Raw genomic sequence first — 21,303 nt, 5'->3', positions numbered from 1 at the left:
TTAGGTGTAGAGTTAGGTTATTTATTTGGTTTTTTTCTTGTTTCTTGATGTAAGCCTGTAATGCTATGAACCTTCCCCTTAGCACTGCTTTTACAGTGTCCCATAGGTTTTGGGTTGTTGTGTTTTCATTTTCATTCATTTCTATACATATTTTGATTTCTTTTTTGATTTCTTCTATGATTTGTTGGTTATTCAGAAGCGTGTTATTTATCCTCCATATGTTTGAATTTTTAACAATTTTTTTCCTGTAATTGAGATCTAATCTTACTGCACTGTGGTCAGAAAAGATGACTGGAATGATTTCAATTTTTTTGAATTTTCCAAGACCAGATTTATGGCCCAGCATGTGATCTATTCTGGAGAAGGTTCCGTGTGCACTTGAGAAAAAGGTGAAGTTGATTGTTTTGGGGTGAAATGTCCTATAGATATCAATTAGGTCTAGCTGGTCCACTGTGTCATTTAAGGTTTGTGTTTTCTTATTAATTTTCTGTTTAGTTGATCTATCCATAGTTGTGAGTGGGGTATTAAAGTCTCCCACTATTATTGTGTTACTATTAATTTCCTCTTTCATACTTGTTAGTGTTTGCCGCACATATTGCGGTGCTCCTATGTTGGGTGCATATATGTTTATAATTGTTATATCTTCTTCTTGGATTGATCCTTTGATCATTATATAGTGTCCTTCTTTGTCTCTTTTCACATCCTTTATTTGAAAGTCTATTTTATCTGATATGAGTATTGCAACTCCTGCTTTCTTTTGGTCTCCGTTTGCATGAAATGAGGACAACCTCAGGGACCTCTGGGACAATGTGAAACGCCCCAACATTCGAATCATAGGAATTCCAGAAGAAGAAGACAAAAAGAAAGGCCATGAGAAAATACTCGAGGAGATAATAGCTGAAAACTTCCCTAAAATGGGGAAGGAAATAGCCACCCAAGTCCAAGAAGCCCAGAGAGTCCCAAACAGGATAAACCCAAGGCGAAACACCCCAAGACACATATTAATCAAATTAACAAAGATCAAACACAAAGAACAAATATTAAAAGCAACAAGGGAGAAACAACAAATAACACACAAAGGGGTCCCCATAAGGATAACAGCTGATCTATCAATAGAAACCCTCCAGGCCAGAAGGGAATGGCAGGACGTACTGAAAGCAATGAAAGAGAATAACCTACAACCTAGATTACTGTATCCAGCAAGGATCTCATTCAGATATGAAGGAGAATTCAAAAGCTTTACAGATAAGCAAAAGCTGAGAGAATTCAGCACCACCAAACCAGCTCTTCAACAAATGCTAAAGGATCTTCTCTAGACAGGAAATGCAGAAAGGTTGTATAAACGTGAACCCAAAACAACAAAGTAAATGGCAACAGGACCACACCTATCAATAATTACCCTAAATGTAAATGGGTTGAATGCCCCAACCAAAAGACAAAGATTGGCTGAATGGATACAAAAACAAGACCCCTATATATGCTGTCTACAAGAGACCCACCTCAAAGCAAGAGACACATACAGACTAAAAGTGAAGGGCTGGAAAAAATTTTCTATCCAACAAAACCACTTTTCAAAAATTAAAGTGGAACATTCACAGATAAACAAAAATTGAGGGAATTCACTGCCAGGAGATATACCTTACAAGAAATACTAAATCAAGCTCTTTAAGGATAAAGCATGTGACACCAGACAGTAATTTAACTCCACAATATAAAACAAAGAGCACCAATAACATAACTGTCATTTATAAAAGACAGTAAAAGTATCTATTTTGTCTCCTTTCTTCTTTTTCCTGATTTTTACAGGTTGCATTTTAAATGATATAAGGGTATTGTTGGGCCTATAAAACGTAAAATGTAAAGTACTTCCCAATAACAGCATAGAGGAAGTGCATGGGAAAAAAGCTATATTGATCTAAGGATATAAAGTGGTATTACTAGATGGTAACACAGATTCACAGGAACAAATGAAGAAAACTAGAAACGGTAAATACAAAGATTAATGAAAACTAAAAGCATATACTCATCCTCCTTTTTTTCCCTCAGATTCTTTAAAAGACATGAAATTATATAAAGTGATAACTGTAAAATGTACTTCTTTGGTTTGTAATATATATCGATGTAATATATATGAAGATACCACAAAAAAAGAAGAAAGAAATTAGACCTATAAAAGTAACATCATTTTATCTCATTGGAACTAAGTTAGCATAAATGAAACATATTTTAATAAGTTAAGACATATAAAGTAAACCCTAGAGTAACCACTAAGAATATACCTCATAAAATGTAATGAAAAAGTTATTAAAAATTAAAATGTTATTATTATAAAATATTTACTTACTGCAAAATAAATAAATAAATGAAAAGTGGAAGAACCAAATTCATCATATACAGGGGGAAAATAACATAAATCCAATTACATCAAAAATAACATTAAATGTGAATAGATCAAATGATTCAATCAAAAGGCAGAAAAGACAGACTAGATGAAAGACAAAGAGCTAACTATGTATCATTTATAGGAGACACATGTAAATCTTCATGACTTTGGATTAGGTGACAGTTTCTTAGATATGACATCAAAAGCTTAAGTAACTAACAGAAAAAGATATACCAGACACCATCAAAATAAAAAATTTTTTAAAAACTGTCTCAAATGACATCATCAAGAAAGTGAAGACACAACCCACAGAATAGGGGAAAATATCTGAGAATCATATGTCTTATAAGGATATCATACTCAGAACATATAAATAACTCTTAGAATTCTACAATTTAAAAAACAACTTAGCCAGGACATGGAAGCAACCTAGATGCCCATCAGCAGATGAATGGATAAGGAAGCTGTGGTACATATACACCATGGAATATTACTCAGCCATGAAAAAGAATTCATTTGAACCAGTCCTAATGAGATGGATGAAGCTGGAGCCCATTATACAGAGTGAAGTAAGCCAGAAAGATAAAGAACATTACAGCATACTGACACATGTATATGGAATTTAGAAAGGTGATAACGATAACCCTATATGCAGAACAGAAAAAGAGACACAGAAATACAGAACAGACTTTTGAACTTTGTGGGAGAATGTGAGGGTGGGATATTTCAAAAGAACAGCATGTATACTATCTATGGTGAAACAGATCACCAGCCCAGGTGGGATGCACGAGACAAGTGCTCCGGCCTGGTGCACTGGGAAGACCCAGAGGGATCGGGTGGAGAGGGAGGTGGGAGGGGGGATCGGGATTGGGAATACATGTAAATCCATGGCTGATTCATATCAATGTATGACAAAACCCACTGGGAAAAAAAAAAATAATAATAAAAAAATAAATAAATAAATAAAAAACAACTTAATTTTTTAAGCAGGCAAATGATTTAAACAGATAGTTCCCATAGAAAGAACATGAGTAGCCATTAAGCAAATGAAAAGAACATCATAAGTCATAAGGGAAATGTGAAACAAAACCACAATGAGCTACCACTTCATATCAAGTAGGAGGATAATAAAGAAAATGACAAATAACCAGTATAGGTGAAGAGAGTTATTAAATCCAATATACATTGTTAGCAGTAATATAAAATGATGCAGTAGCTCTGGAAAAAGTCTGGCAATTCCTTAAAAGGTTAAACATACATGTACCATTTACCAAAAACATCAACTTGTAGATAAATACCAAAGAGAAAACATGTTCACACAAAAACTTACATACAAACGTTCATAGCAGCAATATTCATAACAGCAGAAGAGTGGAAATAAGCTGAAGATCCATAAACCGATGAGATATAAATATGTGGTATGCAATTTACTATTGAAAGTGAAGTGAAAGTGTCAGACGCTCAGTCATATCCAACTCTTTGAGACCCCATGGACTGTATCCCACCAGGCTCCTTTGTTCATGTGATTTGCCAGGTAAGACTACTGGAGTGGATTGCCATTTTCTTCTCCAGAATTTAATATTACTCAATCATAAAAAAGATGCGAAGGACTGATAAATGCCACAGTATGCATAAACCTCAAAAATGTATGCTAAGTGACAGAGGTCAGACCCTGAAAGACACATTATATGACTGTGTTTAAATGAAATGTCCAGAATAGACATATACACAGAGAAAAGAAAGTAGATTAGATGTTTTCAGGTATTAGAGGGAAGAATGAATAGACAGTGACTGGTAAAGGGTATGGAATTTTGTTTGGGGGTAATTGAAGTGCTCTGGAATTATATGATGGTGACAGTTGCACACCCACTAACCATACTAAAATCCATGGAATTGTACACTTTAAAATGAAAGATTATATGTATGTGTCAATATACAAAACAGTTAGAACTAATTAGATGAGATGAGAAATAATTCACCCTAATTCTTGCCATCTCTGTATGTACAATGTCGATAATATTACTTTATCCTTGCTCTCACTGAAAAAGTACAATTTCTTCCCATTTTCTGAACATGGATTGGCATCAAGATTTTTTCAGAACAGTAGAATGTAGAAGTGATGGTATGGAAATTTTGAGCTTAGGCTTCAAGAGGAAAATATACTCTGTTCTCTCTCTCTCAGAGTTCTATTTTAAAAATACCATGTAGAGCAGCCCAGTCTACACTTCTGGAGGATAACAGACCAAATACAGCAGAGAACAATCATTTGTAGCCGAGGACCCCGAGATCAACCATTCAGTTCAGACTACCAGACATGTGAGTGAAGAATTCTGAGATCACCCAAAATCAGTCAAGCAGCCAGATAACTTGAACCACAGAGAAAAATCAGGATAGTCTGGCAGAAGAATTGCCTAGCAGAATTCAGGAAAACAGATGATATAGAATCATGAATAAAACTGTATTAATACAGATATCCTGAAGTGTTATGCTAAATAATGATAATTAAAACACAGTTCTAAGAGAAAACTGGAAAAATGTGCAGAATCAGTGAATTGAAACACCGATCAAGGGAGATACAAGGATGTAAAATACAGACAAGACAGTAAGAAAAGATGGGGAGATGGTGAAAAAGCCTAACATAAGTGAAGCCAAGCCTTCAAATAGGATAGATGCAACATCTGAAGAGATAATGGCAGAAAAGTTTACAAACATGATGAGAGACATCTACAGAGCAAATAGTCTATACAGTTCAGTCATAATTTAAAAAAGGAAACTAATACTTAGGTACATCATACTAAAATTACTGACATCTAAAAACTAAGGAAAAACATGTATTTTTAAAAGTCAGAGGGAAGAAAAAGACATGCTGCTTTCAAAAGAGAAACAAAAAAACTGACAAAGGATTCTTAAGAAAAAGTAGAAGCCAGAAGAATAAGAAATTAAATCTTCTAATTACTTAAAAAAAAAAATCCATCAACATAGAATGCTATTACCAGTAAAAATATCCTTCAAATATGAAGACACACAATAAAAAATTTTTCAGATGTATAAAAGCCAACTTATAGCCACAATTTAGAAACATACCATTTAAAAATGTTACATAAAATTCATCAAGCTAAAGAGATGTTACAGCAAAAAAAAAAAAATTTCAGGTCAATATGAAACAGTGAAGTTCACAGAAAATGGTCAATACATGGGTAAACAAAAAGATTTTTTATTACTATGATTTCCTTATGAGAAAATTATCCTTATTAAAGTAAAAAAATAATGAATTATGTGGTTAATAACATATACAGGAGTAAAATATATGGCAATAATTACACAAAGAACAGGAAAAGAGCAAATGGATTACACTTTTGTAATATTCTTACCTTATACATGGAGTAGTATAATATTGATTCAAGGTAGACTGTGATAAGATAAAGATGACTATTACAATCACTACAGCAGTCACTAAAAAAAACACAAAAGAGGTATAGCTAAAAATCCAATAAAAGTGATAAAAGTGGACTTTAAAAACACTCAATTAATCTAAAAAAGGCAAAAGGAAGAACACAGAGAAAAATAAAGGAAATTTTAAAAATCAATACTGTGAGGGTAGAACTAAACTCAATAATACCAATATTATATTAAATCTAAAGACTACACAATTTGATAAAAGAGACTATCAGGATAGATTTTAAAAATAAAAAAGCAAGTAGTATATGCTATTTACAAGAAATTCATTGTAAATAAAAACACTAGAAGATTTCCACTTCTTCCCATGAAGGATTAATCACTGTGAGAATTGACCTCTAGTGTAAATCATAAGGAAACTAAACAAAATATATGAAATGACTACTTTCAAATATAATAGGCAGTTCAGGAATGGCATCCTTGAGGAAAAAGAAAACAAAATATGGCTGCCCTGACTTGCTACCTGGAGGCAGATTTGAGGCTACAGTCCAGGGAAGGAACCCCAAACCCTCACATAGTTGAGGATAAAGATCAAAGTTCAGGGAGGCCATGGTTCCAGACCTCGTGAGGCAAAGACTAGAGAACAGAGAGCTGCACTCAGCACTCTGCAAACGGGTGCCCTTGAATCTTTGGTTGAACAATGAACATAATGTGAAATTCTGTGAAGCTGGAGAAAGAACCATCAGAAAACAGTATGTTAAAACAATGCCAAGAACTCACATAGGATTGGAAATAGCTTGTATTCCCACTAGTCAGAGTGAAGAGACTCTTAATACAAAGGGCATCAGATAGGGACCGCAGAAGGCCCTGTCTTAGCAATGGAAATAAATTAGCACTGAACTCAGGGCTGCTATGATGTACAGGCCTTGACAAATCTTAAAAACAATCTTTGAAGTAACATAACTTCATGGCAGAGTAAAGTTCAACATACTAAAAGAAATAAAGCTGAATAACCTACAAAAAAATCACAATGTCCAGAAAATACCATCAAAAATAATCATCCTGGAAATTTTGATCCATGACCAGTAAATACACACACACACACACACACACACACACACACACACACACACACACACCACCCCCCAATAGAAACAGAGAAAACGGCATACCAGTTGGGATGAGTAGAAAAGGATTTTTAAAACAGCTATTTAAAGTATGCTTCATATACTCAAGAAAATAAAGTAAAATATAAAAATAAGGAGGAGAGAAATGGAAAATATAAAAATGACTAAAATTCAATTTATAAAGATTAAAAATATATACCAAATTAAAAATAAAGGGAGTAAGACAAGAAGAGTCTTTCCAACAAATGGTGCTGGGACACCCAGATAGTCATGTACAAAAGAATTGAATTGGGTCCCTATCTTATCCCACAGTTAACTCAAAACAGATCAAAAACCTAAATGTAAGAGATAAAACTACATGTCTAAAAAGAAAATATAGATGAAAATCTTTGGGATCTTTTATTACACATGATTTCACAGGCATGAAAGCAACAGCACAAGAAAGAAAAGAAAAAACAGAAAACACATCATTAAAATTTAAAACTTGTGCTTCAAGGATACTATCAAGAAAGTGAAAGACAACCCACAGAATGGGAGAAGATACTTGCAAATCAATCTTTGGTGAGGGACTTATTGTATTCAGAACATATAAAGAAGCTTTACAGTCCAATAATAAAAAGACAAATACCCCAATTAAACAATGGGCAAAGAATCTGACAGACATGTCTCAAAAGAAGAAATATTGGTAGCTAATAAACATATGAAAAGATGTTCAACATCACTAGTCACCAAATAACTGCAAATCAAAACCACAGTGAGATACCACTTCACACCCACAACAATGACTATAATCGAAACTATGAAATAAGCAGTGTGTGCAAGGATGTAGAATAACTGCAACCCTCATGCCCTGCTGGCGGAAATGTAAAATAATATAGCAGCTTTTAGTCAAGGTGGTTCCTCCAAAGGTTAAACACAGTTACCATTTGACCCAGATATCCCATTCCCAGTGTGATGAAAATATGTCCACACATAAACTTGTACATAGTATTCAAGAAGTGCATTTTAAAAACCAAAAACCAGAAACACTCAAATATCCACACAATAATGAATGAATGAATAAAACATGGCATATTCACATGATGGACTATTATTTGGTAATAAAGAGAAGTGAAGTACTGCTATAGGCCACAACACAGACAAACCTTGAAAACACCATGCCAGTGTGAAAGAAGCCAGTCAAAAAAACTACAACTGTAGGACTCAATTTATTAAGATGATCAGAATAGGCAATCCACAGCTGGCAAGGGCAGGCAGGGTGAACAGGTAGGGACTGCTAGGAAGTACAAGATTTCTCTGGGAGATGATAAAATGTTTTTAAACTGAGTGTAGTGATGGTTGCAAAAGTCTGTGAATATGCTAAAATCCATCGAGTTCTACACTATAAATGGGTCAACTGCAGTATGGTATGCTGGTTAGTCTTACGCATCAATGGACGTAGCGGGTAATACCTCAGTTATTTAATCAAATGGTAATGGCCTCGTCCTGAGTGTGGTAGCACGTGCTCAGTCACCGTCTGACTCTCTGAGACCCCATGGACTGTAGCCTGCCAGGCTTCTCTGTCCATGGAGTTTTTCAGGCAAGAATACTAGAGTGGGTTGCCATTTCCTACTCCAGGGGATCTTCCCAACCCAGGGATCGAACTTGCATCTCCTGCGCTGGCAGGCGGATTCTGTACCACTGTGCCACCTGGGAAGTCCTGAGTGTGGCAGGGACCTGCTCATATGATGGGACAGTCACTGACTGATGACTAATTATGGCACCCGGCACAGCTGGCTTTGAGAAAGGGAGATCATCCTGAATGGACTCGGTCAGATAATCCCTCAAAAGGCACTGGTCTTGAAAAAGGAGATACAAGATGTGGGTATTTGCATTTTAATTGTGGAGACTCTACACTGCTAGTTCTGAAGATGGAAGGGGGATGGGGAAGAGAACATGATCACTCTCTAAGAGCCCAAGTGGTCTCTGGGGCTCTTAGAAACAGTCACCTCAGTCCTACAACCACAAGGCACTGAATCGTACAAACACGTGAATGAGCCTGGAAGCAGATTCTTTCCTAGAATGCTGGTCAGGTATGCTGAAAAACGTCCTTCAATCTGGGTTAGTCTGATGTTTGCTCATGACTAAACTGGGTTACAGATTTGGGGGAAGAATATTACAAAGTGAAGTGTCCCTCTTACCACACAAGGATACATGATATTAACATGACTTATCACCGGTGGTGTTAATCTTGAACACTTGTTCAAGGTGATGTCCCCTTATGTTCTCTACTGTAAAGTTACTATATTTCCCCTTCCACACACTCTTCATTAAAAGTGAGTCATCATGTCCAATTCACACATGGGGGTAAAGAAATTAAGCTCCACTTCCTAGAGGAAGAAGAAGAAAATGGCAACCCACTACAGTACTCTTGCCTGGAAAATTCTATAGACTGAGGAGCCTGGTAGTCTACAGTCCATGGGGTTGCAAAGAGTCGGATATGACTGAGCAACTTCAGTTCAGTTCCTAGAGGAACAAGTGTCAAGGATCTGTGGACATACGTTCGAACTATCAGAGCAGTTAATAAATACTTTTGAAGAAGATACTTGGAAGCTACACAAATATCTTGTTTTTCCTCAAAGTTTCACTCACTAATTTGAACATTCTTAAGCAGATTCTTCTTACAGCACTTAACTACTATGGGATTCTAACAGAAATTTTTTATTTCCTTCGGTCATTCTTCATTTATTTATTTGCCCACATCATGCAACCTGCAGGATCTTAATTCCCCAACCAGGGATCAAACCCGGGTCCCCGCACTGGGACCGCAGAGCTCTAACCACTGGACCACCAGGGAAGTCCTTCATTCTACATTTATTATTCAGAATTTTCTGTAAGAAATATTTATCCATTCTCACTTGTGTATTATTTATTCCATCATTAAATCAGTAAAGAATCATGGATATGTATTCTGTTCTTTGGGTTACAATCCAATATAGTCGTTATTTTTTTGCCAGATTTGACCCACTGAGAACTCTTTCAGGTTGACTACGCCCGTTTGACATGCTCCCACTCTCCTTTGTTTTGTTTTGAGCACTCTCTTACTTTCTGGCCTAGACAATACTTCAGGCTAATCTTGTATTCTCCCTGCCTCAGTTGTAGAATCAGTCATTTCTCCAAACAGTCCTGGTTCGTTTCATTGGAAACAGTATTTTGAAAACACGATGTGGGCACAGAAGATGCTCATTGCTACTGGGGCACTGTGGCTTCTTGGCCTTCTTGAAGAACTAAATTAGAAAATATATGTATATATACATCACACACCTACATATATATAAATATTAAAATAAACTTGAATTTATGCTTATATGTGAAACCAATACCACAAGGTTCTGTTCTGTTTTGCTTTTTTTTTCAGCTGTGCCAGAGGGCATGAGGGAATCTTAGTTTCCTGACCAGGGATTAATCCTGTGCCTCCTGCAGTGGAACCATAGAGTCCTAACCACTGGAGGGCCAGGGAATTCCCCACAGGGTTCTTTACAGTCTTCACTCTTTGCATATTTTTAACTTTTTTCTCTGAAAGAAACCTGGCTCACATGAAACACAATTAATTTATATATTTATCCAAACCTAGTAAACATATAAAGTATTGTTAGAATTGTTAGTCTGTACTATGTGAGAAACAAATTTACCAATCAGAACATAATGTTTATATAATTTTTTGCTTTAGTTTCACAGTACCCAAACAAAACACTATTTTCCAAGGTTACTTAGATCAGCTCACTTTTTTATGAAGTTATGGCATTTGCAATACAGTTACATTTACTTGTCACAGTTTGCATCCTCTGACATCCTGGCTGATTGACTTTTTTTTTTAATTTGCAGTCAGGAAAGTTTATTTTCTGTCATATTCAGTATGGCTTGACAAATGTATAGAATCATTATCAACCACCACAGTATTAAGAAGAACATTTTCATAACCCCAAAAGTTTCACTGTGAAGCCCTCTTGGAGGCAATCTCTGCCTTTACTACTTCTGGCAAATAACTCATCTCTTTTCCATCCCCATAGTACAACACGTGGCCTTTTGGCCTGGCTTCTTTCACTAGGCAAAATGTATTTAAGATTCAGCCATGCTGTTGTATGAATCAGCAGTTAGTCCCTCGTCTTAGTTTTCACACCTTCCGAAGTTTATGAAGAAGTGTCACATTTCCTCAGCCTAACTGGTTTCAGTGCAGCACACTGTCAACGCCTCACCTAACTCAAGTCCACAGTATCTTCTGCCTGTTTGCCTCAGGATGTTTACTGGTATCAGGACAAGCTATTAATCAGATGTGCTGGCACAGCGCAGAAGTTCAACACCCTCAAAGGCATCGCTCAACTCTCAGTGGAGGAGAGATAAGGATCAATACCCCACTCTCCTAGTCCTTCAGTGGTTTAACCCTGAGGAGCATTCTACATATTTCTTCAAAGGTCCCAGGGGGTCTGAGTTCATATTTCTCAGTATAGTATCCAGCTTCATAATGCACATATTATTGGTTTTCCTCTCTTCTCTGAAACTCTCTATTGCTTCAATTATGCTTCCCAGGTTCATCTCGTAAATAAACTATCTCACCCAGTCCTTGTGTCTTCTGGAACATTCTTTCCCCAGACAGCCCCATGGTTCACTCCCTCAACTACTTGAGATGTTTAATAACCATTACTCCTGAGAGAGATCTTCTCTTACCACTCTATTTTAAATCTCAAGCCTTATCTCCCTTCCCTGATTTATTTAATAGGACTTAGGACCATCTAACTTATAACCACATACACAGTGTGTGTGTGTGATTAATTTCAATTAGAATACAATTAGGCTCAACTAAGTGTTTACCTGGTGGCTCAGCTGGTAAAGAATCTGCCTGCAGTGCAGGAGACCTGGGTTCGATCCCTGGGTTGGGAAGATCTCCTGGAGAAGGGAAAGGCTACCCACTCCAGTATTCTGGTCTGGAGAATTCCATGGACTGTATAGTCCATGGCGTCGCAAAGAGCTGGACAGGACTGAGCGACTTTCACTTTCACTTTAGGCTCAATTAATGCAGTGGTTTTAGTCAACTTTTTAAATTGTTATGTCCCTAGAATGTAAAACACTCTTTGCACATAGTAGGCACTCAATAGAAATACACTGAATAAATTAATTTTTCAAGAGGTTGATTTTTTTTTTAAGAGGTTGATTTTATTCCAGATAAGAACCAACTTCCTATTTTGAAAACTCCAAAAACTTTACTGACCTTCAAAATTGAATGACACCAAACACCAAAGGTCAAATGACTCTATCAAGCATATTACACAAAATATTTCCATACTTAGCATGAAGCTTGACTGAATCCTCTGAGTTGCCTTTGAAGTCTAAGATATTATATTACAAACAATAAAAGACTATACTATAGTATAGAAATTTGGTATGGAACCAATGTTATTTTTCCTTGTAATAATTCACATGAAACCAAATCTGACAATTATATATCATGCATCTGGTTAGCCTATTTAATGATTCCAAGCATAATATCACCTATACAACAAACATGGATATAGGAAAGAATTTTTTTAATCCTTTCAGTCTCATTTCCATTATTATTTTTTTCCTAAATCTTTTTATAAGAAAAGAAAGTAATTCTTGGTGTCCTTGAGCAGAAATTAAAATTTCTTTCAGAATATTTTTATTACCTGGACACTGGATAAAGGACCACTCATAGTTCTTCTCTTTAGGGCAAAGACTTGTATCAAGAAGCATCTCATTATTAACCATTCCAACAAGCTTCATTGGTCCCCGGGAAGACCCTTCAATGCAGTGTCCTCGTCCAGTATTACTAGGATCATTGCACCAGCCACACCCAGGTTGTTCCAAACATTGTCCACAGGTCCTCAATCCAGAACAATTTTGGGCTGCATGGCAGAAACATTATTAATAAACATGTTACACAACTTTATATTCAAATGGAATTGCAAGCTAATGGAAAAATAAATACGATCTGGAAAAAAGACAGTAAAGGGTCATCTATGGTTAATGTAAACATTTTTTGTAATAATAAGAAACAGCAATTACTTCAAGAGCAAATAAAGCATACATTATGAATAAAGAAGAGATGAATGGACTGGCATGGAGAAAAATGAAGTCAGCATTCACACACTTCTGAGAACTGTGCCAGTACTAGGACCTTTTGAGAACTGATGCAGGCGCCCACAGACCATACTTACCATCGTCTGTGATATAGAGCAATGTTAGCTCTTCTTGTGCCCAGGAAACGCCTCGAAGGAAAAACTCTGCATCTGCCTGTGAATGTCCACTCTAAGTCATGCTTACCCACTCCCTGAGATAGCTGACCCCAGCATGGACAATGCTCTCCTCAAGGGTCCAAGATATTAGCATTTGCCTGATATGCGATGTTTAAAAGTAATCTCACTCAAAGAGCCAAACTGAACAGGAATATGGAAACTGGATACTCTACCTCAGCAGGCAACCAGCAGGACAGGTTCTCTCTGACTTCCAGAGCTGCAGAATATCATCTCACTGAAGCTCAACCTTTTTCTGTTTAACAGATATATAGACTATGAGCCTCAACAAAGCCCATGAACACCGTAATGCCTTTCCCAAGGATGAACCTGCCATCATATTCATAATAGTTGCTATGTGATGTTTTGAATTTTTACTTCAAAGTCATAATACCCTGTATCAGGCTGAGGTTTCCTGAAACTAGCCTGATTTTTTTTGTGTGCTAGAAAAGGCACATATTGTCTTGGGAATTGTTGATCCATAGAAGATAGTACATAAGCACAAAGTATCATGTATGGTTTTCTAGTCACATGCTAGAAGAACCTCAGAGAGAAGGAAGAAACAAGTCAGACTTTTGGCCATCTCAATTTCATTTTTGTTGTGGTAATAACTTAATTGTTACTCAGTTGTTTAATATTACTGGAAAGAGGAATGCTCCTCAGAAAGCTGCAAATAACAGCATAAGCTTCTCAGCAAACAAAACAGGAACTCAATACTGTAGACCATGCAGGGATAATAGAATATTGGATTAAAGAATTCATCAATTACAGTGTGATTTGTTGTTGTGAATTTTCTCAGTGCTGAGCATTTCAGGGACTAGATGTAAGAAAGTGAAGAATGACTACCATCTCCCATATTTCCTTAATAATAAATTTAAAAGGAAGAGTATTCTTTGAGTCATTGAACACAAGTGATTAATGTTAACCCTGTAGATAAATAATTCAATGACATGAACATACTTCTTTCTGAAAATTTTTTCAGCAGTACACAGCGTTAAACGGCACTTCATTTAAAATGTCCTTAGATAACTGAACCTTTTATATATTACCATACTCCTCCTTAGACTTTTTACTGTGAAATATTTCTCTTTTATCTGTGATTGTAGCTAGCCCACGGTACCATTGACTAGATTATTCTAATTGTCTTCAAACCTATATTGGGTTGGTATGAAACCAATGGGAAATAATGTTAAACATCAAATTAGCTATGCTAGCTTAACATTCTGATTATTTACTGTCACATGATAAACTGAAGTAAATCTTTACTAGGTCTCATCCAGAATAAATCTAGACTTTATATTTATAATCTATAGATATCTCTGAGGAAAATAAAATTAATTTTAGGATTATCTTTTTAAGTAAAATAACCAATCAAATTTCTTAAAGAAGTGTAATGTACAATATCCGCCTGCAACTGGGGAGACCTGGGTTCGATCCCTGGGTTGGGAAGATCACCTGGAGAAGGGCATGGCAACCCTCTCCAGTATTCTTGCCTGGGGAATCCCCATGAACAGAGGAGCCTGGTGGGTCTAGTCCATGGGGTCGCAGAGTCGGACACGACTAAGAGACTAAGCATCTCAAGTGCATTCTCAAACACAGCAAACCCACTCTGCTGCTTTTCTTTTTTTTTTGAATACTTTATTTTTTTCCATTTACTTTGATTTGTTGGAGGCTAATTACTTTACAATATTTTAGTGGTTTTTGCCATACATTGACATGAATCAGCCATGGGAAATCCTAGACTGAGGAATCCTGCCTTTCTCTCATTGACTGAATGACAAGCTAATAATGGTCTGTTTATTAGGATTTATGCTTTAAAAATGAGCTACAAAATGTCATATTTAGAGCAACATTCTACTTTCCTATTTTTTTTTTAGATGTGATATTTTTACAAAGGTTAATATTGGTTTAGTTCTTGCTCAAGAGTGGAGAGCAATGTGCACGCTAAAAAATTAGCAGAATATTCATTCCTTGTAGTGGTAACTAAAAAACTGAAAGACTCTAATGATTTTTATTTTCTTACAGGAAACAATAATATAGGAAAGTTTTTGTAGGCTGTGCTATTTTGACTAAATTATGGCTAGAATGGAGCTATATGTATGAGCTATAAGAATGTATGAGCTATAAGTAATCAAAGAAATCATTTTTTACTTTATTTATTTTTGGCTTTTTGAAAAAATAACTTTTATAATATTCAATATGGTTTATGAGATCTGTAAGAATTTGAAAAATCAATCTGTAACAAATTATATCACCAAATGATGATTGCAGACTTCTGGTTTCCAGTCCAGCATGGAAGGAGTTTAGAAGTCACCACTCCATCTTAACAAAAAGAAAAATCAGCCACAAATTGAAAAATCAACAACTCTTCTTAGATCCATCAGACAAGTAAGGTCACAGGGCAAACAATAGCATCCATAATTGGAGAGAGAGCAGGATACAGAAAATCATGACTTAGTGGCATGGAAACCTCTTCAGGACCCAGCGCCGGGGTAAGATCACCTGAACTGTTAACTACTGAATTGCCGGAATCTCAGTGTGGACAACTCTAAGGGTTCATATCTCCAGGGGGACCCAGTTACAGGAGGAACCCCAACATTTTTGTAAGTGTGACCTTCAGGAGCCCTAACAGGTCCTCACAGTTAATATTGAAGGAAAACCCCTTGGTGCTTCTGGCAATGGGAGGGGAAAAGGGACTTTTCTGAAATATGCCAGAGCACTGTTCTTAATAAGTCTGGAGAAACAGTTTAACAGAGACTAAACTGCTGGGGTTTTATCAGAGCATAACTGAACCAGATAAACGGAAATAACCAACTCTAGCTTATTCTAGTCTTTCACGTGGGGAAAGAGAAATGTACAACTCCAGCTCCCTCCAGCTATCCTGTACCACCTGAGAGAGGGAAAAAAGAAAAAAACAAAAACAAAAAACTGGGAAGTACTAGTGAAGTGAAGTTCACAGAACAGTACAGAGCACAGACTCACCAAAAGACTGGGACCTAATCACAGGACTGCAGAATACTTCCCCTCCCCCAAATCCTACTACTGCATTACTAAAAGCCTACTTACAACAGTTTCTGTTGCCCATATTTTGTATCTGACTATCAAGAAAAAAACTGCAAGGAATACCAAAAGGCAGAAAACACAGAAGAGAAAGAGTAATAAGCATCAGACCAGACATGGAAGGGATGTTGGAATTATCAGATCAGGAATTTAGAACAATTATGATTAATATGCTGAAGGTTCAAAAAATATGCTAAACGCTCTAACAGAAAAAAGTAGACAGCATGCAAGAAGAGATGGGTGATATAAGCACAACTATATAACTCTTAGAATACAACAGATAAGAAGATCTAAATGACCTTGGGTCTGGTGATGATGTTTCAGTCTAATACCAAACGCACAATTGAAAGAAAAAATTGATGAACTTGACTTCACCAAATTTTAAATCTCTGCACTGCAAAAAATACTGTCAAAAGAATGTAAAGACAAGCCATACAGTGGAAGAAAATATTTGCAAAAAACACATCTGATAAAGGATTGGATTTCAAAATATATAAAGAACATTCAAAATGATAATAAGAAAACAAACAACTCAATTTTTTAAAATAGACAAGGAAGTAGGGAGGGACAAGATGGATACATGAGATTAAGGGATACAAACTACACTGAAAAAATAGATAAGAAATAAGAACATACTTATTCTTGTATAAGTATATACAAGAAATATAGTCAGCACAGGGAAATGCAGTCATTATTTCATAATAACTTTAAATGGAGTGTAAACAATAAAAACACTGAATCACTATGCTGTCCACTTGAAATGAACATAAAACAGTAATCAACTATACTTCAATAAAAGAAAATTTTTCATAGTCAAAAGACCTGAACAGACACCTCACCAAACAAGATATATACAGATGGCAAATATGAAAAGATGGTCCACATCATTTATGATTAGAGAACTGAATACTAAAACAAGGAGATATCATTATAAACCTAAAGCTGTTTTTGTTGTTTAGTCGCTAAGTCATGACCGACTATGACATCCTCTGTATTCCACTCCCCTTATTACTTTAGGTCTTCTTAATTCCTCTTTTCTTCTACTGCTGATGGATGTTACAGATTACCTAAAATGGAATGTGTTGTTGTTTGTTGTTTAGTCACTAAGTCGTGTCTGACTCTTTTGCAATCTCATGGACTGTAGCCTGCCAGACTCCTCTGTCCATGGGGTTTCCCAGGCAAGAAAATTGGAGGGATTTCCTTCTCCAGGGGATCTTCCCAATCTAGTGATGAAACCTGCATCTCCTGCATTGGCAGATGGATTCTTTACCACTGATGCATCAGGGAAGCCCCTATAAGCCTACTGGAATGGCCAAAATCCAAAACACTGGCACCTCCAAATGCTCACAAGTATGCAAAATGTGAAGAAAGGAACTCTTGTTCATCCTGGTGGGATTACAAAACACAGCTACTTTGAAAGATAGTTTGGTGGTTTGTTTCTCATTTACAAAGAAAAATTTCCTTCAAGTTTCATTTACTAAGAAAAAAACTTCAAATGATCACTGAAGACAACTTTCTTTAAAAGCAATATAAAGCTTAGACCATTTCTAATACTGTTCTATTTATAACTGTAAAAATGGTTTTAAAGACTTACTAATGTCAAAGGTTTGGTGAATAACTAGAAACATACAGCACAAAAAGATAATATAAATCCATTACATATAATTCATAATAACAAAATATAATATTAAAGGCAAAGCATGACAAAACCATTGCTCAGCAGATGATATTTTGAAATCGTAACACTACTGCTAAAAGCACTTGAATTTTGAGCAAGGATGTCATCTTCATTCCTAGTCTCTGTTTTATTTTCTGGCATTTCCTCACTGCTCAGTAAACGTCTGTTAGTTAAAAACATGGGAAAGAATTAAATGTAACACAGAAGGAGTTTGTGTTTCATAAGGAGTGGGTCACTGCCAGGTAAATGCTACTTCCAAGGAACACAAGCGCTCCTGGAGGCAAGGAAAATGCCCCTCTTTCCCATGAGGATACAGAGGATGTACAATTTTACAAGTTATGGAACAAAAACAACTGTGATTAGACATCATCAGCTCAAATGAGCTATACACAGCCACAGGGAAGGCAAATGTGACAACAGACAGAACGGTGAAAGAAAAGACCTGTAGAAACAGAAATTCCAGCAGACTAGACTAACTGTTCAAGGAACAAATGGCAGAAGTAGAAAATAAGCCTCTGCAACAATCGACAAAACAAAAGAAGCAAAACATCAAAAATCAAGAGTGCCAAAGCAGGACTAAAGAATTGATTCATGCATGCCTAGCTGGCAATCTCACCAACAGTAGTTATCATCATGTGGTTCATCTGTGGTCAAACTGAAGTTCTTATCTGTGTTAAAATGGTTAATCATTTCTAATTTACCTTTCAAAAAATGTAGTTTCAATCTTTACAGTGGGATTACAAGGTTCTCAAAAATTCACTTTAAATAGATAAAAAGCTCAAGATTTTAAAAAACATAAGGAAAAATATCTGAACCTCACTTAACAAACAAAAACATGCAAAGTACAAATGAATTTAACACATACTAAACATTTTAAGGATCAACATGGTAGAATGGAGCACACCTCTGCCCAAAAACAAAACAGAAATACACCTACGAGTGGAACAATTTTCACAGAAAACCAACTGGAAGCTGGCAAGAGGTCTCTTATTCAACCAAAGCTGTAAGAAAAGATAAAAACACTAATTTGAAAAGATAAATGCACCCCAGTGTTTACAGCAGCACTATTTACAATAGCCAATAAATGAAAACAATCAATTCAAGTGCCCATCAACAGATGACTGGCTTAAAAAGATGTTGTGTGCAAAAATAAACTCAGAATGGATTACAGACTTAAATGTAAGGCCAGAAACTATAAATCCCTTAGAGGAAAACATAAGCACTACACTCTGTGACATAAATCACAGCAAGATCCTCTTTGACCCACCTTCTAGTGTAGTGAAAATAAAATCAAAAATAAACAAATGAGACCTAATTAAACATAAAAGCTTTTGCACAGCAAAGGAAACAATAAACAAGATTAAAAGACAACCCTTAGAATGGGAGAAAACAATTGCAACTGACAAAGAATTAATCTCCAAAATATATAAGCAACTCATATAGATCAATATCAGAAAAACTAACTGCCCAGTCAAAAAATGGGTAGAAGACCTGAAATTTCTCCAAAGAAGACATACAGATGACCAATAAACATATGAAAAGAAGCTCAACATCACTAATTATTAGAGAAATGCAAATCAAAACTACAGTGAGGTATCACCTCATATCAGTCAGAATAGTCATCATTAAAAAAAATCTACAAACAACAAGTAATGGAGTGGATATGGAGAAAAGGGAATCCTCCTATACTGTTGGTGGGAATGGAAATTAATGAAGCCATTATGGAGAACAGTGTGGAGATTTCTTTAAAAAGTAAGAATAAAATCTACCATATGAAACAGCAATCCCGCTACTGGACATATACCCTGAGAAAGCCACAATTCCAAAAGACACATATATCTCAATGTTTATTGCAGCACTATTTACAATAGCCAGAACACTGACGCGACCTAGATGTCCATCTCCAGATGACTGGATAAAGAAGATGTGGTACATATATACAGTGGAGTATTACTCAGCCACAAAAAAGAATGAATTTGAATCAGTTCTAGTGAGGCAGATGAACCTAGAGTCTGTTATACAGAGTGAAGTAAGTTAGAAAGAGGAAAACAAATATCATGTATTAACACACATATGTGGAATCTAGAGAAATGGTACTGATGAACCTATTTGCTGGGCAAGAATGAAGACAAAGATGTGGAATACAGACTTGCAGACACAGTGGGGGAAGGAAAGAGTGGGACGAATGGAGAAGACAGCATCAACATATATACACTATAATGTGTAAAACAGATAGCTGTTGAGAAGTTACTATAAAACACAGGAAGCTCAGCCTGGTGCTCTGTGATGCTAGAAGGGAGGGATGGGGGAAGGGGCAAGAGACTCGAGAAGGAGCTATATATGCATGATTATGTCTAATGCACGTTGTTGTACACAGAAACCAATATACAACACTGTAAAGCAATTTTCCTCCAATTAAAAAATAAATTTAAAAAAAAGGTGTGTGTATAGAATGGAATACTACTTGTCCATAAAAAAGAATGAAATAATTGCCATTTGCAGTAACATAATGGACATAGAGATTATCATAGTAAGTGAAGGAAGTTAGAGAAAGACAAATATTATATATCACATATACATACAATCTTAAAATAATTAATTTATACACAAAACAGAAACAGAATCAGATTTATAAAATGAACTTATGATCACTGAAGAGCAATGGGAGGGTAGTGATGGGGGACTAAATGAAGAGTACGGGATTAACAGATAAAAATTACTATATGTAAAATAAATAAGCAACAGGATTTACTATACAGCACAGGAAACTATATTCAATTATTTTTTAATAACCTAAAATGGAATATAATCTGAAAAAGGAATATATATACACATATGTATATGTGTGTGTATCTGAATCACTTTTCTATACACTGGAAACTAATACAATATTGTTAAGTAAACTATATTACAATAAAAATGCAAAAACAAGAGATGTTAAGATATACCCAGAAATTCAAACAACTGTTTTAAGATTTCCAATAAGAGTAAAGAGAAGAAAACAATCTATGACATTAAGGAATATTCTCAGCAAATGAAGAAAGAAAATACTCTTCAGATTAAAAGAGCCAATGAGAATCCACTTTTGAAATCCACATCAGTTACTGAAAACTGAATGAAGGATAAATTGCAAAATTCTGAATGCCAGGGATAAACAGAAAAGTTTTTAAAGCTCTCCAAAAAAGGGGGAAAAAAGATGTCTTATAAAGGAAAGAATATTTGATTGGCATGAAAATTCTAACCCACAACATCAAATGCTAGATATTCTAAGGAAGGAAATATTCAGAACTCTACACCCAGGTATTTTTATCATTCAAGTGAATAAGAAAAAATGCAAAGATTCAAAAGGTTTAGTGCATGCTAAGTCACTTC

General features: G+C 35.7%; 1 protein-coding gene across 1 annotated transcript in view; it reads right to left on the bottom strand.

The window, feature by feature from the left end:
- The window catches only part of ATRNL1 (attractin like 1), a 766,939-nt gene that overhangs the window by 571,006 nt on the left and 174,630 nt on the right, over positions 1-21,303 (bottom strand). The window contains exon 18 of the mRNA XM_061162736.1: positions 12,588-12,806. Coding sequence (XP_061018719.1) covers positions 12,588-12,806 — 219 coding nt within the window. The remainder of the gene's footprint in view (positions 1-12,587; positions 12,807-21,303) is intronic.

The sequence above is a fragment of the Dama dama genome, chromosome 15 (assembly GCF_033118175.1).
Source record: "Dama dama isolate Ldn47 chromosome 15, ASM3311817v1, whole genome shotgun sequence".
Classification (NCBI taxonomy): Eukaryota; Metazoa; Chordata; class Mammalia; order Artiodactyla; family Cervidae; genus Dama; species Dama dama.
The sequence above is the reverse complement of the archived record's forward strand: the minus strand, read 5'-3'. Positions and strand labels throughout refer to the sequence as shown.